This window comes from Emydura macquarii, unplaced genomic scaffold (genome assembly GCF_026122565.2).
Source record: "Emydura macquarii macquarii isolate MOO-44397 ecotype Brisbane River unplaced genomic scaffold, CSIRO-AGI_Emac_v2 contig_2205, whole genome shotgun sequence".
Lineage (NCBI taxonomy): Eukaryota > Metazoa > Chordata > Testudines > Chelidae > Emydura > Emydura macquarii.
The window spans coordinates 7,178,259-7,203,724 of record NW_027132342.1 but is presented as its reverse complement, the minus strand read 5'-3'; the positions used below and the strand labels follow the sequence as shown (position 1 = coordinate 7,203,724).

Genomic DNA, 25,466 nt, shown 5'->3' with positions numbered 1-25,466 from the left:
TCTCTTCTTCCTTGCCCTCTCACCTTCAGTTACTGCCTGCTGTGGCCCTTCTTCATTTTCCAACTCCACAAACCTGTTCCAGAGCTCTATTTCTCCTTCGCTAGCTGGTCTCTTCCTCTGCCTGTTTCTCATAGTCACATGCTTCCACTGGCCACGTTCCTCATCCAGCAGTCTCCCATCAGAGTTTGTTGGTTCTGCTTCCATCTGCAAGTCTGGGCTTTTCCCTTCAGCCTCCTCATGCCTTTGCTCCATCATCTGTTTGAACCCCCTTCTAAACTCAATCAGAGTTTCCATCTGAATCTCTAAGCCTTGGATCTTCTCTTCTCTAGGCATCAACTCTATAATGCGGCACTTCACCCATCTCTTCATATGCTATGGAACTCTCCTGCACCAATCCCAACTGCTTGGACTTGGTTGGCATAGGTTGGAAGACCTAGCTCTTCTTGACAGCTTGAGCACGTCATTGGTTTTGCATTCCATCTGAAAGATGGCACCTCTAGCAGCACAATACTTACCAACACCAGCTGGAGCCTTAGTTCAACAGTAAATCAGATGGAAGAAAGTCATTTACCTGAATTGTCAATGTCGCTTCCTGCACACCCAGTAGATCTATAGTCCAATAACTGAGCCACCTCTCCTTTGCTTAAACGATCCAACAGGACCCTAGGATGTGGTGGCATGGCTACCAGTCTGCAGTGCTATCCTGGCTATCAGCTAATGCCAGTATTGTTAATTTCACATGGGTGAATAGATAAAACCCATGACATTGATTGATTGATTTTATCCTACTTAGATGGGTAGTGACTAAATGCTGTTGCTCTCAAGTGGCTTTCTCATAACCCATGTGAAGTGATTCTTATGGCTTCAGTGACACTGGGAGTTCAGGTAGGCAACTTTCTTCCTTTTGAGTTGCCACTGCATCCAACTGAAATGTCCACATCTCAGAAAAACAAAAACAAAAATCCACCACCATCAACACCAAATTTGGCAAATGTATCACCTTTTTCTGTAAAGATGTCAAGGATTCAATAGTCAAACTGTCACCTGAGGTTGCGGCATATTTATGCAGCAGTGTAACACGAACTTCACAGCTGTTGCCCTTGATATATCTGTAAATTCAGATTTCTGGTTCCCAGGCTGATGACAATCCCAGTAACATTTACAGGAAGACTAAATTCAATTATTCAGCTGCCAACTCTCAAGTCTTAACCATGGAGAAAATTCTGGATGTTGAAATATTTTAAAGATCTGTAAATTAGTGATTGGGTGCAAAAGCCTTATAAAATGAGTTTCATCTTTGTGCATTCTAAAGCTTCACAATCTACAGTGGTGAAAAGCACAAGTACATATGCAAGATAGCCACTGATATAGAAATTGTTTGTTTTTTTTGACAGTGGAACATTTAAAGGCATCACACTTTTGTCTAACATTGGAGCTTTTGGTCATAAATATGCCGTAATAAGTTCAGCACCCAAAACAATTCGTGGTAGAATCTAAACTAACAAAGCATTAAAAAGAGGGCAAAGAAATTCCAAAACCCCTGAAGTTCTTCTCCTAATCTTTGCCTGAGGAAAAGTTTACAGGTGTGATGTGTAGATTAATAGTGGATGTGAATCTCCCAATGTTGATATTAATTTAAACCTCGTGTCTTAATATTGTTTAGCCTTTCCCACCTGTGAAGGACATTTTTATAAATTAATAAATCAACCGTAGATAAATAAAACAGTGGCATCTATTCTTTGAGGTGCAAAATATGTGTCACCGTGTTTTCAGCTTCAAGCTGCCAATTTAAATGTCAGTGTGGAAATCAGTCTCTCAAACTGTATGAAGCAGAGAAAGAAAATGCTGGGCTTAGGCAGTAGAACTAAACTCTGTCTTTTTTTTGAGTGTGAAGATTCCTAAAAAGTCAGTGTATATTTTAAAAGTATTACAATGCAAATGTGTATCATGTTGCAACATTCTGAAGTCAAGAGTGATTTTAGACACTGAAAGCCATTGATAAAGTTGCCACCATTAGTTTGTTTTTCATTGGGTTAGAAACATGTGGTACATCCTTTGTATTTTCCCCAAATTCAGGGGGAAACAATCCTTTACCTTGTGCTGCTACGACTGTGTCTAACAGGAAGCATAGGAACAGTGTAGACTACCATGTGCCATGCACATGCCCTATTGCCTCTAGTGCTCCATGTTTATCAGAGGGTCATGGGGAAGAATAATTAAAATTTCTACCAAGCGGCCTTGTGTGCACTGGGTATTTCAGCCACCAGTGACCAGTGTAGATGTATCAGTGCAAAACCTTAACCTGGACAGGCAAAGCTGTTATAAGCCTTAAGTGGCATCAGTGCACCTTACCCCAGTATCACGCAGGAGTGAGCTGCCAAGGTGCAATTCATGATTCATATTGGTTTGGGCTGCCTATACTAGAGGTTTGCATTGATGGCTGTTCACTGTTGGCTAGAATCCCCAGTGTAAGTCACAGCCTCCATTTTGAGAGACAAATAGAACTTCTGTGACCAGGAGAGGGCAATGCATATTGCACATGGAAATTCTGGGCCCATCAGTCATTCTTGCTAGTGTCACTTTAGATATGCTTTCAATGGCAGTTTATGGAGCTGTAATAACTGCCATTAAAGCCATATATCTAATCTTTTAAGGTGCTACATGTAAATAAATGCCACTCTGCCTAAAAATGCCTTGCCTGTAATTTTTTTTTTAAGCAAATGCTAGACAATAAAGGAAATTCATTCAAACTCTTAAGGGACTCTAATTACTTTTAATTTCCACGTGTGATGGTATTTATCCAAGGATAGTCTGCTGCATGGACTGTAGGCCATTTTTATACCATAGAGCAGTGTTTCTCAATCTTTTAAGAAGCTAGTACCCCCTAACTTTTGAAAATTTTAATAAGTACCCCAACACTCAATTTTCCACAGGATTTTATATTTACAGACTAATGCGAGCCATATGTTGGAAGAAGGGCTGAGTATATAAGGCTGTGATATGACATGGTCAGATCTAGCGTGGGTAGGGTTACCACCTTTACACCTGGGGTGCACAACTCAAGTAGGTACCTGGGCTAGAGGTGATGTTGAGCTCTGAGCTTTGAGCGGCATGCCAATGCTGGGGAATATAAAGCGCCATGCCAAATTTTTTGCCATAGATTTGAGAGGAGGAAGAGGTGAGAGAAAGATAGGGAAGGAGGGCAAGAGAGAGAGACAGGAAAAGAGGCAACTGGTAAAACCTGGGGCTGTCATAGAGCAGTGAAATTAACAAGTTTTCTGGGCACTGGGCTTTGAGCTAGGGAGTGGGGCTGCCACCTGGTCAAGTTGCAGGCGGTTGCTGCCTGACTGCCAGCCTGGGAGGTGGGCAGCTGCCACCCAATCCGAGCTGGGGCAGAGGAGGCTTCTGCGCTGGCTGGGATCCAGGGATGTGGACAGGTGGCTGCTGCCCATCTTCAAGCCAGGGCGCTGGAGGCTGTCCGTCGGTCTGGAGCCAAGGTGCGGGGTCTGCTACCCATCTCCCCCAGAAGCTGGGGGTTACCACCCACCTCCCAGCTGGGAGCTGTGACAGGGCAGGAAGCGGACATCTGCAGCCTGGCTTCCCGGGACTGTGGTGCCTGCCACCCGCCTCCCAGCTGGGAGATGTGACTGGGCGGGAAGCTGGGGGAGCTGCCGCATGCTTTCCACAGAATCTGGGGGCTGCTGCATATCTCCCAGTTAGGAGCTGGGACCAGGTAGAAAGTGAACTGCTGCTGCCAGGCTTCCCCAGAAGTTGGCAGCTGCTGCCTGCCTCCCCTTTTCTCTTTTTTTCCCGAGTACCCCCTGCCTGTGTCTCGCGTACCCTGTACCACAGGTTGAGAAACTATGCCATAGAGCATTTAACAGCGCATGCCTGGAATTAGCTGAGCTCCTTCCCTGTCTCTCTTATCTCTATTACCCTTCACTGTGATTATACATTCAGTGTTTCTCTGCTTGATCTTCAAGGACATTAAGAAAGGTTATACGAGTTATAATATTCTAATTGTCTTGCCTGAGCTCTTCTGTTTTTCCTTCATGTTTATTACATCACTGTGAAACGGAGGCTTTTTTCCTGTTTAAAAGGAGAGGATAGTGATCCCTATGAAGACATGCTGAGGTTTTTCTCTGTGCCCCAACAGTGAGCTCAGGAAGAATGCCATTTCCTGCTGAATGTGAGGGGTACCTCCAATAGGTAGGAGACCTTTTATTCTGCAGCTGACATTCATGTTGTCCACAAAACAGATCTATGCCTTTTCATCAGTGACAGAGCCTGGTTCACCCTTTTTAAAGAGACATCATTGACAGTTTTCCCCCTTGAATGTCAAAAGAGTTGAATGTTTGTGAAAAATGCCAAATTGAAAGCACTTCAGACTGAAATCCTCTCTCCAGAGAACAGAGCAGGAGAACACAAGCAGTGCCAACACAAACTCTACCCATGTCACGCTGCCAGTGTGTTTCAGCCATGGCCCTGGTCTTTTCTGGTGTTGCTTCAGTCCTCTCCAATCTTCCAGTGAGGGCAGCTTTCTCTGCCTATTTGTTCTCTTTACACATAACCATCTCCATGCCCTGTTCCATGCTGCCCCTACACATGGCATGCCCTACCTCAAGCAAGAGGTCACTACCCTCTTCTCATTCACCTGTCACCTATGGGAGAACTGGCTGACAGGCTCTGACAAGCTTGAGGAGTAACTTGGAATTGTTTATATATCCTCATTTAAAAACAAACAAACAAACAAAACTACTCATTGTGTTGACAGATGCTTCCATTCAGTATCTTCATATTACTAAGATGTAGCCAATCACCTCCTTGATGGCTCTACTTATATGTTGTATCCCTTAGCCCTGTTCTCTGTTTATGTCCTTGTCTGCCTTTAGACTAAGAGCTCCTTGGGACAGGGACCATGCCTTCTTTTCTGTCTGGAAATCTCTTAGCACCTCTCAGGGTTTGGATGATTATCCAAAGCTCTTGTGTGCAAGAGTGTGCTGGAAATGTTCCCATTCATCGAGGACCAAAAGCCTCTTCCTCCTCTTACCTTCTTCTGAAGCATCTGGTACTGGCCCCTCTCAGGACTTGTCTAAACAGTTAATGGAGCAAACTGTGGTGTGAATCTACAGCGCACTAGCTGTTATGTTTGGTTCTTGGATGTTACATGCACTCAGAGAGAAACCAGCAGACAGGAACACAGGGAGATATAAACACACACAGACTGAGTTTATTATCCTACTCTAAGACCAGCCAGAACTGGCTGAGCTATCCCATAATAGTCTAGCTCTGTTAACTATGGCAAGCTAGGCAGGACACAAAGTACACAACATGCTCCTCCCCCTTAATGAAAACGTCCATTTAACAGAACAATAATTAAACAAGGGAATGAGGATAGACTGCCTCCTTTCCTGGCTAAACCCTGGGGATTATTCTGCCCCATAAATGTGGGTTTGCCCTAGCTAGAGATTCAACTGTTGAATAGGCCTTCTCTCTGTAGGTGGATTATGGCGGACTTCTGGTGTTCTTGCCCCAGAAGGTGTTATTGGTGCAGGTCTAACAATGGGCTCAGGACTTGTAGCTCGAACAGGTGAGAGTGCTATATCTGCCACCAAGGTGGATGGAGGAGGGGAGTCAGGAATGGGTGACTCTTGACTTGAGGATATCTCACCTGCAATGGTGAGGTCAGGCAGTTCAACTGGAGATGTGTCCTTGGGACTTGTATGACCTGGCAACAGCTGATCTATATGTCACTGCCAGGAGAAATCATTTGCAGTCTGGACAGTGTGGGAAACAGGTCCTGTCTGGGTGATGACTGTAGCAGGGACCTAATTTAGCTCCAAAAGAATAGTTTCAAGCTGGAACAAGCTCGTATTACTTCACTGCACAGACCACAGACTACCCAGTCACGGAGGGTGTCATTTAACACACCATTAAATTCACAGTGCTCAGCAGGCTTCTTAAGAGCTGCTACAAATTGTGCAATTGTTTCACCTTCTTCTTGATTCCTTTTGTGGAACCTAAATCTCTCTGCAATTACCAACAGTTTTGGGGAAAAATGTGCCTCCAGGATTTTCACGTCACTAAGATTTTGTGCCTGGCTTATCAGGTTGCACTAAGCTGCGCAGCAAGCTAAAGGTTTTAGATCCCACAACATTTAGGAAAGTTGCCACCCTCTTATCATCTGCAATTCCATTTGCAAGAACAAAAAGCTCAAAACTCTCAGTATATGAGCTCCATTGCTCCACAGTTTTATCAAAATGTCCCAGAGGCCCAGTGAGTGTAGCCATTGCTGCCTTTTTTTTTTTTTCCTTTTCTTTTAGTGTCTTTTGTTGTGTTGTGTGTTGGGGGGTCATTTACACACAATTATTAGTAATTTCTTTTCACTAGCACTGCTTCCTTCCTCCGCCTTCCCAATCTGTCTGCTTTACTTTCGGTTTGTGCCGTCAGCACAAACAGCGGAGCCACTCAGAAGAGCAAAAGATTTTCCTTACATTTGACTGTTGCTTGTAGCCAGTGGTAGTGTAGGCATATGTTCACTGTCCTTGTCACCACTTCATTATGTTTGGATACTTGGAAGCTACTTGCACTCAGAGAGAAATCAGCAGACAGGAACTCAGGGAGATGTAAACACACACAGACTGGGTTTATTCTCCTACTCTAAAACCAGCCAGAACTGGCTGAGCTATCCCATTATAGTCTAGCTCTATTAGCTACGGCAAGCTAGGCAGGACACAAAGTACACAACACTGGCATGCTGCTTATTATCTGTCTGTGTTGACTCTGCTACCATGCGCTACGAATTGCTTAATACGTTTTGATGTATCCTGCTTTGAAAGGGGAGTATGTCAGTGTGCACGGGGGAACTTGAAGCACAAGGTAGCAGGGGGCCATATGGCCAGTTGGTACACAGCAGGCTAAAGTGGGGGAGATTCATACTCCAGCTTGCCAGGCACTAACTGTTCATCTAGACAATCCCTCAGAAAAAATGTATTCAAATATTTAACAATTTACAAAGGAGAGCTTGTTAATCCAGTTTTATAAATGAGCAAAGGTAGAGAGCTAAGAGAGATTCTGATTTTACCTGAAACCTCTAACAGTTCTTAATGTTGCTGACCCAGTACTTTCATCCTTATTAAAAATATTTCGCTTCTTCTCTGGTCCCATTCATATTGGTTAAAAGATCTTTTATCTAGTTTCTGACATTGCAGAAGCCAGGAAGACCTGCCCGTCTGTTTGCTTTCATGTATGTACATCTGCAGCAGATGACCCCAGCAGAAACATGTGCTGAGAAACAGCTGCCATTTCCAATTATGACTAGAACTGAGAATGCTGCTTTTGTTTGGAGTGTCACTGGGCAGAAGACTGGATATGTACAATATATTATTTTTTCTGACCAGTGGAATTATTTTTAAAAGAAATCAGATTTTGTAGAAAGAGAAAGATTTATTCCATTAGATGAGGATTACCGTGTTTACATTTTACAAAGGCCACAGTCAAGCCTGCCATAGTAACAACTTTCAATCACTACCATTGCAGGCTAGATTTGAAATGCTGACTTACAGACGAAAGGCTCTCTATCCCATTATCAATCCCCTGAACCATCTAGCCACTTGCTGCATTTATTTTTCAGAAATTAATTTTAAAAAGAAGCAATTGTTTTTGCAAACACTCCTTTGAATTCTATCCTAGTGGCATTTCAGAGCATTATTGCAAATTATTCAATTTAAATGCGTAGTCAAGTCTACATCATTATTCCTATAGTCTACTAAAGTGAAAAAACCAGCCAACCGGTCAAGAAAAAACATTATTTACCGGGCCAAAAAGTAAAATAGAAACCTTATGTTGAAATAATATTGTTGTTTACAAGGACATCTTGTAGGAAGATTCAAATTACTGCACGAGAACGCCAAGATACATTGCATTATAAACACAAATTAGTGCAAAAATTTATGTTTTTGGCTATAGATAAGACAATCATGCATTCTTAAAAATTAATTAAAACAATTGCAGAGACTTATTTTCATACCTAAATGTGTCCCAACTTTGCAGCTAGCCATTAGGCACAGAATAATTGGCCACTCATTAACATCCTGTGAGTTCCAAGGTCTCTTTAATGACATACTCCTCCCCCACCCCACACAGTTTGCTTTGCAATCATTGCGTCTTATGGCAAGAATAAAGAAATACAAAGCAATGGTGATACCTGTTAAAGCATGACTTCTAATGTAGTATAAAGCACTTGATTTGTTCATTGTTCCTACACCTGGTTTCTGGGTTTGAATGGGAATATTCAGATCCAAATGTGCTGCTTATAACCATAATTTCCAGTCCTTTTAATTTTGATTTGAAAGGACAAAGGGATTCTATCTATTCCTCTGGCCTGTTCCATTAGATTCAGTGATATTGTGATAACTGAAGAAGTACAGACACTCTGAAATAACTGGGTCTGGGACAGGAAAAGTTAGATAGTGGTAGACTTGGAGGCTTCCAAAGTTGTAAAACCCAAAACTTAACTCAGATTTACCAATGTGTTGGCAAACTTTAGTTAGATATCAATGGTGCGTGTGCTACAGCTGTACTGGGTTAGATAAATTGGATAGTTTTCAGCAAGCCAAGTAAACATTTTGGGTCAAAAGCTTGGGTTCAACTCAAAACAAGGGAAAACTTGACACTTTGGCCCAAGTTTTACTTCAAGTTTTGAGGCTTGTACAATCCTGAAACTCATAGTGAAGCTCAGATGGTGTGGACATGTCTGTCCTCCTTCCAGCCTCACTTCAGTCTTGCCTGCCGGGGTGCAGCTTTAGCTGGGTGCTCTTCATCCAGTTGCTTATTTTGGATAGGCATTGAGAAAGCTGGGAGATGGTGCTGTTTGTTTGATATAAAGGCGATGAAGAGCTGGCTGCTGGCTGAGGACGGCTGAAACATCAGCTTGTGCATTCTCACTATGAGCCATTGGGACAACTGTAGACATCAAATAATATGGGGGATAGGGCTGAGCCTCACAGGACTTTGCAAGTGAGGACTTTGGAGGTGTAGAAACGGTTACCCAGAATGACCCTCTGGGCTCTGTCAGAGAGGAAAGACCTCATCCATTTCTGTTCACCCCAGCATACATTTGGAGGTGGGACAGGAGGATCTAGTGATCAAACCCTGCAGAGAACCAGAGGGATCAGCATTGCTACACTTAATTTGTTTATAAAGAGGAGGAAGTCAGTGACCAGAGCAACAAGTGTACCATATCCTAAGGCATCTGTGTTATTGGGAACAGACAAGCAACACTGGAGACTTTTGTTAGGCTTATTTTCTGAATAGCTTACTTAGAAAAGAGATGTTAGACATTGGGTGGTAGGTTTTGCAGTCTCTAGCAAGGTTTCGATCCACAGCTCAAAGGACACACAAAAGTTATTAGGTTGTGGTGACTCTCAGCTACTTCTGATCCGGGCTGGATTTGAACCTGGATTAGTTCTGTAATTAGCAATCCCTTGAGCGATCCGGTCTCCCAAAAAGAAAGCTTTTTTTTAAAAAAATGGCACTACTAGGACTTTATACTAAACATTTATGGAGTTTATTGCCCTCAACTTCACCTTGGGCTTAATTGGCTTAAGTGCTTAATTAACAAAGTGATGATTAATGTCTAGTGGCAATTAATTTTCAAGGGATTATTTTTTAAATTAAGATCACGAGTACTGTGTTAACATTATGCAACTGACATTCTGGAAAGCCTTGCCAGTGTGTTTTCTTTACATCAGCCAAATCTTCTTTGTGTGGTGATTTGCTCTGTGGTAACAATGATTAGAGCTGGTATTAAAATCTGTACTGCGTATGGGGATTAGAGCCATGTTGGAAACAATGAAATGTAGTTTTGGGGCTTGCTCAATTCATAATTAAATGACAAGCAATGAATGAGCATCCTTTTAGGTAATGCAGAAACCACACCCAAAAAGAATACTATTTTTCTGACTACTGTATATGGTTATCTTACATTTACAAAGTGCCTTTCTTACAAAAGTACCCTAAAGTGCTTTACAAAGAGATTTACTACAAATATGTTGTACTGTTACTTAATATATAGAATGTATCAAGTAATAAGTGTGTGAGACTTTATGAGAATAAGCCATTTTTTGCCTCATCCCCATTGTTTCTGTGACACTTTGACAGCAAAGTTTGTTTGCATCCAGAATCACATCTCAATGCATGCAAGATTTGGAGATAAAACCAAAAGGTGAAATTCACCTATGGTTGTCCTGGAGTCTCCAGGAATTACAGATTAATCTTTAATTAAAGATTATATCATGTGATGAAACCTCCAGGAATATGTTCAACCAGAATTAGCAACCCTAAATTCGTCCCATCCAGAGAGTCTAGTAACCACTTATATCCCACTCTTAGGGGACTTAGACTTGGCCTACGTTTTTTGTTGACCCTCTGCATGTGGCAGAATTTCACCCTAACTGATGATCTTTTTTATATATATAATAGGGATAACACATCCCTGATGAAACAGCAGTGATGTCTACGGCAGGATGAAACGTTATAAAATGTCTCTGCAGTGAGATAGTATAAAATGAAATTGTGTACTCCCAGATTTTATATAATATAAAAAACCCAAAACACCCAAAAAGCAAAAATTCAGCAGCAACATGTCAACACCTAAAGGTATAATCACTAAATAAATCTGTGAGTTAAAGTGAAATCTGTTAATTATCTTCCTACAGATCAGAAAACATTCATTTTATAATTTTCTTTTGCAGTTTTGTAATAAAATCTTAATTTTCCTTCTCCTCCACTCCCATGCTAAACACATGCCGTAAGCTAGCCAAACATAATCATTTTAGTATGAATGGAGTAGAAGGTTCTGTTCAAATTGATTTATGCAAACATAAGAGGGCACGATTAATATACTGTCTGTTGTAAAATAAAACAAATATTCAGCTAGCATGTGATTTCTCTTACATATTGATTTATATTGAATATGAGGCACATGCTGTAAACGAATCACTGAATTTCACATATTATATTATTGTTGTTAATAGCCTGTATTTATATAATACTTTTCATCCCACAGTGTCTCAAAAAACTTTGCATATGCAGAGAACACTTAACACTTTAATGGTGTCATGCAGTAGTACAGTCACTCAGTTACATCGCACAGTAACTCTTCAGAATAGTTCAGAACAGGAAGTGAAGAATAATATCTTAACCAGTTAAAACGGCAGGAAGAAGTTAGGCAATGAGTTTGGGATTTGGCCAAGAGTTCTGGCAAAATGTTGCTTCAGTCACTGTCTACATTAATTATTAAACAATATTTAAAGACAGCACTGGTGGGAGCTGCAGCAGCATCCCACTGGCACAAGGGCCAGAGCCCAAGACACAAAATTTGTTGTGCTGGAAACTCGGTGGTAGGAAGCCTCAAAATGGTTGCCGACCTCATCTGACAGCATGGCTGTAGGAGACTGGTAGTTCTCTATTACTCTGTTGGATCTTCATGGACTGATGTCCTAATGATTATCCTATTGCTAGATCACCCTTTCTCCAGATGAGATCAGGATCTTAGGGAACAGAGCAGATGTAAATTACCCAGAATTTGAGCCAAGATTTCCAGTCCTCTGCTGTAACTACAGCCCTGCTTCTCTCACACAGTCAATATAATATTTACCTTTCAAACTCTCGTGGTTATACAGAGTAGGACATAACTAGGGGACCACTGGGGGGTTAGGAAACCAGGTGTTGGGTTGGTACTATCTCTACGGGCTGCTGGAGTAGTCTTGTGGGTTTGCATCTAGAGCTGTACATGTACCAGCTTTTACTTGGTGACTAAGAGCATGTGAAAAATAAAACCCTCATGAGAGTCTGTGACAGTTTGCAAAATGTATAGTCCGAGAACCATAAAATTTCACCCGGCCTGCAGGGAATTTCCGGCCTGCTGGGTGAATGCCATTGGACTCCTATTTAATAATAATCATTCATTTTAAAAAGACCGGTACTGCAGCATGGCTGGAATTTTAGTGCTACACTTGTATCGCTCATACTTTCATTCCCAAGAAATGGAACATGTGTGAGTTATAAGGACCCCTCTTCTATCTCCCCTGCTCCTATCCAGGAACAACAGAAAGGGATAAAGGCAGAATTTCAGCCTTAACGTTGAATTAAACTCTTTAGGGCATAGACTGTCCTCTAGTTTGTATATCTGCAGCATTCAGCACAATGAAGCCCGAATCCTGATAGGGGACTCCAGCTGCTAGTGTAATAGAAATAAATCCTGATAAGGCCCTGCATTTTGGCCATACCATAACATATTTTTGTATATTGATATATGATTATAAGTGTTAGAGTGGTGGTTGTCTTTTCCGCTTCATAATAATATGAAGGTGCTGTTCAGAGTACAGCAACTAAGCAATTGTTGTAGGTACTGTGCAATGTTGCATGTTGGACTGAAAAAACGGCTATTGTTTTGCTGTAGTGCTACAGCAAGAAGATTGGGCAGTGTACTGGAGATTTGTATCTAAAGAAGCTAATTATGCCTTTTTGTTCTCTTTGTTGGGCTATTTATCCCCACCCCCCGCACTCACAAAGAATCTTCCTTTTCTTCAAACAGCTCCTCTCTGAAAAGACCAACAACAGTGCACTCATTGAAAAGCTGCAGTCGGAACACAGGAGCAGACAACAGAACATTGGGGCCCTGGAGGACAGACTACAGGTCAGTGCCTGTCATTTTGCCAGTAATTGCACTCCCGTGCCACTATAAAGAGAACTCTGAGAAGCAGATGGAGATTTCCATTTAATTTCCCTGTATATATTTTTTTTAAATGTTCAGTGGTCTCTCCTATCAAGACAGTCACGCTTTCAGTTAACAATGCCTGCATTTAGGGTCTTGGATAAATTCTCCATTTCTCACCCTTTTTTGGAGGCATGTTCTTTAGCTGGAAGTTAGGTAACAGAGCAGAACAGGCTTTTTGCTGTTATTTTCATAGTGTATTATAGAAAATAAACATGACCTTGCTTAAAAGACCCTCAGGTATCTTGACTGTGATGCTATGCTACACTGTGCAATGCTTTAGGAGCAGATTTGATCAGCTTCTGGAGCAGAAACCCACCCTAACTCACCTGCTGAGGATACCCTCAGTGTGGAGAAATCACCAGGGGGCATAGAATAAGCAGAGCCAGCTCCTACATTTCTCTCCCTGTAGGAAACTCTCTGGGGGGTGGTGGTTAGAGAGTGATTCCTTTCAGCAATCCCCACCTGGTTTATGTTCCCAATTTGCAGTAGTCCCCAATTTGTGATGCTCAAACTTGGGCCAGAGCCAGGGCTGGGGAAGGGAAACAACTGGCTCCTTGAAAGCCCCCAAGCAGAAGCAAAAGCTATTTATGGTATAGAACAGGGGTTCTCAAGATTTTATTTTATTTTATTTTTTTTTTTGCTGGGATCCTCTTTGAAAATATTACAGACTGTGACAACCCCCACCAAAAAGTGATGACCACCCCATCATGCCGTGCCATACACTCCCCCATGCCATGCCACCCTTACTTCTGCACTGCTACTGGGTCCGGCTCTGCCTTCAAAGCACCCGGCCAGCAGCTGCTGTTCTCTGGCCACCCAGCTCTGAAGGGCTCTGGCTATGAGACATGCACAGGGCTGACAGCTCTCAACCTCTTGAGGGTTTCCAGCCTCCAATTTGAGAACCTCTGGTATAAAACCTGTTCTTGTAAAGGCAACTGTGTCTTGGGGATTGGTTACAGCCTATTGCCCCCAGTCACATTAAAAACATAATTTGCTCCTGCAGTGTAGAAGAAACATAACTATGTTCTAACCCGGCCTGTGAATCATGCTACAGCCTGTAACCAAAATGACAGACATTGAACCATTCTCTTGACTGTAGTACTTTTCAGAGGCATAGTTAAGTCTAATTTACACTGCAAAACTAAATCACACTTAAAATACGTTGGGGACAATCATGGGGACAATCATGTTATTACTGATTCCCCTGATGGTTGGTTTTACAAAGTAGAGATGTCCTCAAGTTTGAAACAAAACAAAAACCCACCCATCACTGATATAACTGAAAGCTGAATTTGACCTACTAGGTACAGGGAACTTTATAAAAATTATGAATTATGTAGTTTAAAACAACTCTGTGTTAAATTCCACACTGGCATGCTCTGTAACAATTAGTATCAAATATGTGGAGCGTTGGATAAGAATCCAAGCAAGAATTTGGAAGTTCTTCCTCACAAAACTTATCAGAATCTCTTTGGTCTAGAAAATATGGCTGGAAATCTTGTGACTACTGACTGTTTTGCCAAATTGCCAATGCTTCTTGTTTCCTGCACAGTCAGAATTACTGCAAGAATAGCCATTTCACATGGTATTTCAGTACTTAAAATTCAAGATGGAACCAGGAAATGCAGAGGAATGTTGAAAAATTAAACTGTTTTTTACAAAATGCTGCTTTGTTTTCCAGTATGAAAATAAGGTTTGATTCTGGAGTCTATTCTTATTTTACCTTGTCCTGTTCATCTACCCTAACAGCAATAGAAATGTCAAAATCCTGATACTGAGAACCAAATATTTTGAGCGGCATAAAAAACATTGCAAAACACTTTACAGATATTAATGAATTAAGCTTCACAACATCCAGTAGAGAAATATTGTTCTTTTCATTTTATGGAGGGGAAAACTAAAGTTAACAGATGTAATGAGGAGTCCTTTTAAGACTACCATATTTTATTCTGAGAACTGCAGGATTTCTGGAAGTTACCTGGAAGAGAGTGGGGCTGAGTGCTGGAGGTCTTCAACTACAGAGTTAAAGATTTTTGTGTGGGGATTTACTCCCCCAAAGCATTACCTGTAACTTGTTCAACTCCACACAGCAAGTCAGTGGAAGACCTTGGAATAGAACCCAGGTCATCCTGATTTTTAGTCTTATGCGTTAGACACAACCACCTCCTTTTCTTTCCACAGGACCATCTGTGAGGGTAATTATAAAGAGATTACACCCATTTAATATTGCACATTTGTGCCAAGTCTGTCTGTGATGGACATGATTTTTAGAATGCAGGTGCATCTACCTACTATGTTCCTCTGTCCCATTTTTTTTGAATGGACAATCCATTAAAAATAATGGCACTACCAAATATGTAGGAAATGGCTTTCTATCAGCTATGAAAAAAGTGTGAGAAAGTGTGAGAGTTTATCCATAAATCGTCTCTCCTCTCCACCCCACTCCACCTTTCCCCCACATCTTTTCTTTCTTCCAGGCAAATACTACGTGGCTACTTTTCAGCTGGCACTGCCAGTTTTATTAAAGTTGCAGCTAGTTAGTTGCCAGTGCTGCATTTTAAAAGCATCTTTGTCAGCCTAAGCTGCCATTGCTGTGGATGACCTTGGTTCACCTGTCTGCTGAATAGAAGCAGCTGCCTGTGGATGTGTTGAATTAGCACTGATGGTAATGCTAGCTTTTGTGGGGGGCGGGAGGGGCGGGTTGGATTGACTGTGGCCAACAGGGGATGGTAGGGTGCATCAGACAGTGGCTTTTGTAGCTCCCAAGGGTTGATACATAAACCTTAACAAAATGGGCAGAGATCAATCAAAAAGTAGAAGAAACAGAGGAGAAGAAGAAGAGGGTGGAGAGAAGCAGCACTAGAACAGTTTACACGTCCTGGAATATGTTCTGGATATACCCATGGCAATGTGTATTAGAGAACAAACACACCTGATTAGAAATGACTTTGGGCTGCCTATATTTCAAGCATATCTGGAAAAGGGCTTTCTTGCAGTGCACTTGAGGGCTATGTTCAGACTTGCATCACACTGTGCTCTGGCCTACAAAGCCTGAATATTTTATCTGATGTTTGATTTATTCTTGAGGAAGCTGACTGGAAAGCTCTGGTGTGTTGCCTCCAGTAATTAATTTAAATCGAGGTTACCTCATTAAGGTATCTAACATCATTAGTTTTGCCTTAACACCTTCTACATCGGGCAGAGACTGCCTGGATGTAGCCAGCAATCTACATATATGGTGCAGAAGGTCTGAGAAATCTTCCCAGGCATACAGAACGTATACCTGATGCAGATGCAGGGTGGGAATGAGCTGTTCCTGATGAATAAGACCTGAAGCAATATGGCTATGGCTATAGCTTCCTTAAAGTTGTGGGAAGATATTTGCTGCATTGATTATTGTAACTCATAAGTGGAGGAAGCGATTTAAGAACATCTATCCCATGTCCTGCTTAAGAACCATCTCTGGCATGGGGGAGGCTATGAAAAGGACTTTAAAAGGGCTGCATCATTGATTAGTGAGTGTGTATCTGGATGCCAGAAAATATAACGATGAAGAATCAAACCAGGTGAGGCAGAAATTAATTGCCAAATTAAAATCCCCACACTAGCTGCAGACCAAGTTACTGACTGAATGCTGTGGCCCCTTCAGAGAGACCTGTAAAAATATCACACTGTACACTTAAGGGAAAACTATGAAGTAATATAAAATCCTAATCACTATATCTAATTGCATAAAAGAGTAAATCACAAAAAAATTGTGTCTTCCGTGAAAGGAAAACAATTGGGCAAGAAGCTAGACAATTTAGGGGGGCAAATTAGGACTAAAATAACAAGTTTCCCATTAGAAAGCATTGGAAATCATTGTTCAGTTTGTGGCCCTCAGGCCTTATTTACTGCATACTATTGAAGCCCTGCTCTGAAGACAGAATTAATTTCCTCATACTCTTTTCTAGGGCACTCATCATTATAGTATCTGAGTGCCTCACCAATATTAATTAATTTATTTTCACAATAGTGCTGTGGGCTGAGGAATTGGTATTATCCCCATTTATAAAATGGGGAATTGAGGCACAGAGGCTGAGGTCAAAAGTATCCACTAATTTTGAATACCCCATTTAAGACCCTAAAGGCCTGATTTCTTGGTTACTTAGCATTATACAGCACTTTATATATTCAAAATACAGCCTCTATTGATTTCAGTTGCTGTGAGTGCTCGGTACAATGGTTTCAAGTTGAGCATCCACAAAGTGAAGAACACACAATTGGAAACCATCTGTCAAAAGCTGGGTTTAAGTGACTTGCCCTGCGTCACACAGGAACTGTGTGGTACAGTCACGGATAGAATTCATTCTCCCATGCAACCATAAACTGCCTTAACTATGATTTCTCTCCCTGCAAACTCTGCCTTATTTACTCACTCCTTCCAATTTCTGCAACAAATGAGGCAGGGGATCTGCTCCAGACAAACACCGTCATTCACTACACTCCCCTGATTAAGTTCCAGAGCAGGACTGTCTTGTGTACTGAATGAGGAAAGGGCTCTGTGAACAAAATATGTGATCAAGTAAATAGACTGTATTAAAATGTATATGCACAAGACGGCAGAATTAAGGTTATGCAGGCAATCTAAAGTCTGGCATTTCCCAGCTTTGAATGCTTGTGTTACACTCCCAGATCAGAGATGGTTCAAAACAGGAGCATTTTAATATACTTAGAATCCAACGCCTCCCCCCTGCACACACACTCATAGCTTACATAAGGACAACTGCTACTGAGACTTTCTCTAGAACACACAACAATGCTGCTGCAACTACACTCTGCTCCCTAGAGCTGTCTCCCTTTTGATGCCATCAGGAGAGCAGCAATCCTTAAAGGGACAGGGTGCAGGTAAATATAACCCTGGCATTCCCCCCTTGTAAATATAATGTTGTCCCAACATTTCTGTTAACTCAAAATACATTCAGTCCATCCATCTGACTTATGAACAGTAGTGGACGAGCTCCTAACAATCAATAGTTCTTGAGTGCATCTTTGTTTTGCTTTTAGTTCACAAGTTCTGGTACTGATGATGGAAACTTCTGAGTCTCTCTCCAGCATATCTTGTCGATCGAACAGGAAGTTACTGTGGCAACTGTAGGTCCAATGGCCAACACAATGGCCAATTCTGAACAGCAGAAATTCCCAAACATATTGATATCTTATGAAATAACAGTTCCTGTATGATCAGTGGTATACAACTCAAAATCACTAGGCATATGACAAGCGTAGCAGAGTGGAGGGGGGAAAGCCCCTTGATGCCTCTGCCAACCCCACCCTCTCCTGTGGCTGCCTGGGCTGGGGTAAGCTGGATCAGCAGAATCCTGACAGCAGGAAAAAGGGTAACAGCTGAAGGCACTGATTAACCCATGCCAGGACTGGGCTTAATGGGGTAAGTGGGAACAGCTGTTCCCCCTAGCTGGAGGGAACATATAAACAAGCCAGGGAGAAACCAGGGAGAGAGAGGTGGCTAGGGAGGAGGATAGGCTCTTGGCTCCTTAGTTTGCTTCCTGACCAGAACGGGTGAGCAGCCCAGAGCCTCGGGCCAAGCAGGTCTGATTTGGGAGTGGGAACTGTATCAGCGCACTGTAAATAAACCAGCACGGGTGACTGCACCAGGTGATGTCTACGAGTCCAGTTATTGCGGAGGGGGCAGACTACCCAGAGGACCCAGAAGGGCAAGGGAGCCTGTGGCAGTCCACCACAACAAGCCATTTAGAAAACACATCCACTAAATAAACATAATAAATTATCCAGAACTATAAAATATTCGGTCTATAACACTATCCATACCATAAGTCAATATCACTTCATTTACCAATGTAACATCAGTCTTGGATAGAAAACAGGATAAGGTACAGAAATAGGTAGTTGGCTTCGCATGGCATGAGGGGTTGACCTCATGGTTGTCACATGCCTTGCCAAGTACCTATTTCTGTACCTTGTGGATAAGTTATTTTCAAACTCTGCTCCCTTGTCATGATGAATCCTTTTGGGGAAACCAAATTTTAAAACAAAGTAATTTAAGATCCTATCTGCCATAGTCTTGCCTGACTTCTTAGTGGTAGGGTAAGCTTGGATAAACCTAGTGAAGTGATCCACTATTACTACACTATATTCATATCCTCATTTGCTCCTTTCTGTATGAAAGATGTTAATTGATATAAACAAGAGGCCGATCCCTGATACTAGAGCATTTTCCCAACTCCTGCTAAAATTCAAGTCCCAGCTCCAAAGCATGAAGGTGCTAGAGCTTCTCAATAAAATGGTGGTAAGATTTCTTTTAAGATGGGCAAACAATGTATTTTTCCCATAATCTTGTTCTTGGATATTGCTGAATCATTTTTGCTGAAACTTTCCAAAAATATCCGCCTGAAAGCATGGAAAATTTCAGCTTGAATGGCTAAAGTTTGGCAAAGTTATAAGCAACTAGAAATAAGGTCTTACAATGTAAAGCAACTTCAACTATAATTTAAATGATAGATTGTAGCTCTCAACAGCTTTGAATCTTTCTTATTTGAAGCATTTCCTCTTGGGAAGCTGATAACTTTCAGTCCCATTTTGCATCATTAGAAGAAGAATCACTGTTGAGAAGAATAATTAAAATGGCAATCATCGGTGAGAGAGACAGCCAGAGCTGGCCATAGGGATGCATAGAAACCTTGGCCATGGTCCCTTGCAGAATTTGGGGACCTAGGAATTTGTCTGGATAATATGACATTGTTTTAAATAATTAAAATATAGGATGGGCTCAGGAATGATTTTTAATGGCTTTACCTTTTTCCACTGTGTAGGCTACATTATCTGCATTGAACTTTTGAGAGATGAATGAGTTCAGGATATCTTTAATAAACATATGACCAGATGAAGCAAGCAGTTATAGACCAAATATGAGTTAAGCGAAATATGTCACTAACTAATTTAACTTACAGTTTTCCTAACCCAATTTACAATGGTACAATGCAATAGTCACATTAAAGTTATAATTGAAATACTGTATAATCAAGAAGCCAAAGGTTCAATTTATCTGGCTTGCCAGCTACTATAATTAGTAATTACATCAAATTTTAATGAACAAGTTAAGGAAAACAATTTTGTCAGGATTTTAAAAGAAAGATAAGGGGAGAAACCATTCCCATTGATTTGAGCCATTTAGCTAAGAGTCTGTTAAAGGCAGAGGCTGTTACTTGTCTTGTTTTTAAGTAAGTACAGTTCTTCAAATCATTTCCTGGTAACTTCCTCCTCTGGCTGCTTTGTCCTGTTATGCTTCACTGTTCACAGAAATCATATCAAGCTTTAATTTTTAGTCTATTTCTCCTCCCACTTTAACACAATGCCTGCATCTTTCTGGTTGTCTTCTTACACTGATACAGAATGATTTCTAAAATCCTGCACTTACAGCAGCTTTAGAATGACACTGGTTTAAGCCAGATTGCTCTTATGATCTAGGTAACGGATTTAGGGGTTTACTGTCTATTTTGGGGAACAGTTAGTGATACACAAAGTGTGCCCACATGCTAATGGGTGTTGGAGTGGTTTGAGCCTTCTCCTATTGCTTTACAGAAGGATTTTCACACCTTCTTCTCAAAGTCTTTAGCTCACGTAGTTGGTCTTAGTTTGGAATTAAGTTGATATTTACTGGTATCTGTATTGATAAGATGTAACTTGAAACTCTTTTGTGTATGTGTGGGGGGGATGAGTTTTGGTCTTTTCTCTCTCTGTTGTAGACTTTAGGCTTGGCTTAGCCAGTAGTCAGAGTCTTTCACCTCTCCTGCTTTGGATGGCCAATCCAGGGAAGAGAGCAGGATGCAACCTTGGGTGTTGTGTTAATGCGAGAGGCCCCCCCATTCCTTCTGGATGATTAACATCTTTTGATGATGAGTGACTCCTCTACTCCATCCCAGGGGACACATTTCTCCAATTAGGAGTTCCTTCATATTAGCTATAGTTCAGCGAGGACCAATAACTTGACCCCATTGATCTTGAAGCCACATCAACGATTCGTATTTAGTGTGTACATGACTTGCACCAATTTGTTGATCACCGCAAATAGATAGCTCTCAAAAACAGGATGCAAAAATGTGCCATGTGATGCCTAGGCCCAAGACATAAATGTCTTAATTGTTTAAATGTAATTAATGGTTTTCAGCATCCACTCATTCCCACACATCCTCGTGACATTGTTAATTATGACACTAGGAAAGTGACCCTGAGAGGTGGGGGCAGAGTTTAGTGACCTTACCTAAATAACCTTTTGGCTACAAGACAGCAAGTTGCTTTGGACATCCCCTAGTATCTAGATGCTAACTTTCATTAAATATTTGACAAACTAAAGTTACTTGGGCCTAAATCCAAATATGTACCCAATATATTGCAGACTGAGTTCAGTTTTCATGTTTTCAAAAGTAAGTTCTAATGCTTCGCTTGCAAGAAGAAAGATGCCCTTGAAAACATAAAATGATCACTAAAGTCCCAGTACTGCAAATATTTATAAATACTTGTGCTTAAATTGAAGCATGTGAGTAGTACTATTGACTCCATGGGCTGAAATTTTACCCTTGATTTATATTAAAGAGATGATTCACTGTTCCCAACCTCCCTCAAATTTAGTTTTATTTATTAAGTATTTATTCATCTAATAAAGCTATTATAATACATTTATAGAATCTTTCTTTTTTTAAATTACAATGTGCTTTCATTTGTCAGATGGTGGAATCACAGGAGAGTGATCCATATCTCCTAAATTTTAATATATCATCTTCATAACTGACATTAGAGGGTTAAAAAAATTCCCTGTATTTAACAATTTTCTAAAGCTCTCCTCATCTCTCCAGTTTCCCTCCCATTTGAGCATCTCAATTGCGGATCTGATTTTTTGTACTTTTTAGAAAGAAACCCTAATATGGCAAGATATTGCTGCATTTGAGTTATGCCTTAAAAATAAAAAATGACAGGCTCTGTACTAGGTTGTTCGAGTCAGCATCCAAACCAAAGCTGCAGCTTCCAGTTTGCTATGTTAATAGAAGAAAATCATGTCAGTTGCTTTTGCATATCTGTAACAGACTTAATTTAGGGGATGTAAAGTTGGCAAACATTATGGGCTCCAAGTGAAATCTGTCAAAAACTGTAAACTATCATTTTCTAAATTCCCAAATACTACATATTAATATTGCCAGGAGATTTTTAGGTGCTGAGTATTAAAAAATTAATTAGAGAAATGTATAATTCAGTATGTTCCAAGTTTTAAACAATGAACAGTTATTTTAGTTGTCATGAAACATTCATGCCTTTGTGCATTTTTATGTAAGAAAAGTAATGAATTTGCATGCCAAAACAAAGTGACTTGTTAATTATGCATGTTATACATTCATCGGACGCCAAAGGGTTTGGAAAGGTGGTGTGACCAACGTGTATACTATTACCATATGTAAAATGACAATGAGATTAGCAATGGATAGAGGATAAATTGGTGGCAAGATTATTGTAACTTGAGGGGAGGAATTGCTGGAATTTTCTGGTACATAATATTTTTTGCAGAACTGTGTAGGCAAAATAACTACAGGTTAATGTGTTGGCCTCTATCGAAGCATCATGAAACATAGTTATAATAAAAACTTATTTGTCCATTTACTGCACCACAGTTGGTGAAATGGCTTTGGAACTGGTGGATTGTTTCAATTATGTAATGAATGGGAAAAACCCAGAAGGTCTGTAGGAGCTACCTTTGGTCAAGAGGGACTACACTGATAAAGATTTCTGAACATCCAGAGCATTTGAAAATCAACAAAGCTTAGACTTTGCCAGGCTTTAGGTCATCTCTCAGCTAGCTGCTGTAGAGCTGTGAGAACTAGAAGCTGAATGAAGATCACAGCTATAGTCTTTTGGAAGTATGCTGTTATTGGTGATATATGTACCAATTTTTGGATTCTTTGTCAGCCATAGATGCAATGAAAAGTTTGAGACAATATGCAGTACAGGACACTGACTGAAACTGAGATAGGCTTTTAGATCGTCACACATGCTGATGAAGATGCTAAATGATACCAATGTGGCTATATTTCATTATTATGTTACATCATTATTTATTTTACTCCTCCAACACCTTGGCTTCATTTCAGCAAAGCACTTGAGCATGTGCTTCACTTTAAGCACAAACTGGGGTCTGTAAGCCTCAAAGATGCACACAGCTGTGAAAGGCTGGATTCTTTCCCCCTCCCCAGCCGCCATCTTTTTAAAGCACTTTTTACATTTTTATCCTGTTACCATTACATAAGAGCTGAGGAGGGTCCGCCATTCAGATTAGGTTTAGGCTAGGGTTTGTAATTCAGGCTTGATATCAGAGCAAGGATTGAGGTTCAGATTTGACATGGCTGGAATCTTGTGAGCTGTTCTCATGAGATTTCAGTCCAAAATCTCTCTCTCCCCCAACCCTCACCCCCCCCCAACAAACAAAAAGGTGAGATTAACTGTCCTCGTGAAATGTCTGCCCTCTTTTACTTCATTCCAACCAGATCCAGAAAATAGGATCTTTATCACTTTGAATCTGACATAGAAGCAAAATCAAGATGGAAGTTTTGTATCTGGGGACTCATATCAAAATTTGAACTTTCACCCATTGAAATAGGCAGCAGGACAGTTAGATCTGGAATTCTAACTCAGGTTCACCTCTAATTACACCAGGTTAAGTTATGTGCTCTCTTACATTGTCACATCCAAAATAGCTATGGCAGTTATCCAATACTACAGTGCTGAAATTATGATTGATTGCATTGATTGCACTTCCGTCAGTCAAATGATTGACTGTCAGTCAGGGAAACGGCAGACACTCAGTCTAGAATTTTGGGGAGAGATTTTCAGTTAAGGTCATGATGATGTGGCTTGTGACAGTTCCTTTCCTTTGGAGCCAAGTTTTCTCTGCTATTGGTCAATTCTTCTGCTGGCCAGGTTTTGAGATCACTACACCCATTGATTGACTGTATGTTTAATGGTTCTGGGGCTCGTTTATGTGTGTGTGTGTGTGTGTGTCAGATACAGCCTGTCTTCCACTATATTGTTTGGTCCAGCAAGGCATGACTACCTTCTGGAGGGGTGAGATAAATTTATGATTTCTAGGGGGGAAAATGCAAATTGTGTGTGGTTTTTATTACAGAATGAGAAAGGAGAATGAATCTTCTCCATTCATTATTATGGAGGGAGTATTATACATAATTTACTTTCTTTACAACATTGGAAGCATTTTCTTTTTTCATTTGAGGCTTTAAAATTGCATAATAGCATAGACATTTTATCTGGTAGTCTGGCACTACAATGTTGGGGCCAGATCCCCATTAAACTACAGAAAAGTCTCCTTCCTCATTTGAAAGTTCTCTTCTCACTGCTGCTCTTTCCAGGCCTTGAAAACAAATGTGTCCCACCCAGTCTGCTGTCATGGTCCTGACTTAAACCCAGAACTCCACCTGCTCAATTTTCTTTTTTTAAGAAATACCTCCAGGGCTTGTTGAAGTAATGTTGCTCCAGGGTTTGTTTGTTTGTTGTGAATGTGAACGTTGCCTCTCTTGCAGATTCCCATTAACTAATGGTCTTGGTCTCTGCCTCTCCATGCAAACACTTTCTATGGTGTGTTAACGACTGTGTTGGAATTGTAAGCTATCACTTTAGTCGGGGGGAAGAGAGGAGCAGGCCTTCGTTCTGCTTGCAATCTAGGGGGCTCTGTAGCCTGTGATCAGAGTCATTCTGGAAAGAGCCAGCTAAAAGCAAGATAGGAGGAGTTTGCTTCGTGGCCTTTGAGAGCAGCCTGTTTTCTCTCTGCATTTTTAGGTTCTTGTGTGTTCTGAATTCTAAGAAATAAAGTAGTATTACATTGCAAACTTCCAACAAGAATATTTATGTTTTCTGTCTAATGTCTCTGTTTGTATGCCATGAAACATAACACTCTCCATATCCTCTCCCAGGTGGGTTGAAATGCTTGGTGTTTTTTTTCACAACTCCCAGCAGAAAATTGTGTCTCTGAGCAGAGTGAACACCGACTATTCAGCCTAGCCTGCCTTATATGAGAAAATGCCATGAAAATTGCTGCCAATTTCCTTTGAAAGTTATGAAAGTTTGACACTTACTCTCACAATTTCCTTGGGCTCTGAGAAGGACTTTCTAAATCTCCCGTAAGCCACTGCATCAGGGGGCAGTACCAGGATTTGTTGCATAGGTACCCAGAAGTCAGTGCAACTGCAGTTCTTGGCTAGAGGTGGACACATGGCAAAACTACACCGGAAGCACAATTTCTAGTGTAGGTGCATTACACTTGCTACTTAAACTGGTGATGTGAGTGGCAAATGTGGCAAATCGTAGCTCCATTACACCTGTTCAGGCCAAAATTACTCAGCTAGCATGTAGTGGGTAATAATTTACTGCTCACATAGGCACATGCCAGCAGTAAATAACTACTCCTCAGTCCTCCTTCCAGGAAGCAGGACTGTAATTGTGACTCAGCTCAGTCACAGTGCTTCCAAGAGTGGTGCAGTTTATGCACTAACCCTTGCTCATGGCTGTGGCTAAGGTACAGTCTAGCTCAAAATGTACAGCTTTCTTTCCAATAGGTTTCTCTTTTAATTTCCCTGTTTTTAATAAGTAAGGGGGGGTGAGGAAAGAAATA

At 41.0% G+C, this 25,466-nt stretch overlaps 1 protein-coding gene across 1 annotated transcript in view; it reads left to right on the top strand.

Moving 5' to 3' along the window:
- LMNTD1 (lamin tail domain containing 1) overlaps positions 1-25,466 on the top strand; it is a 229,503-nt gene that overhangs the window by 99,197 nt on the left and 104,840 nt on the right. The window contains exon 7 of the mRNA XM_067559264.1: positions 12,599-12,700. Coding sequence (XP_067415365.1) covers positions 12,599-12,700 — 102 coding nt within the window. The remainder of the gene's footprint in view (positions 1-12,598; positions 12,701-25,466) is intronic.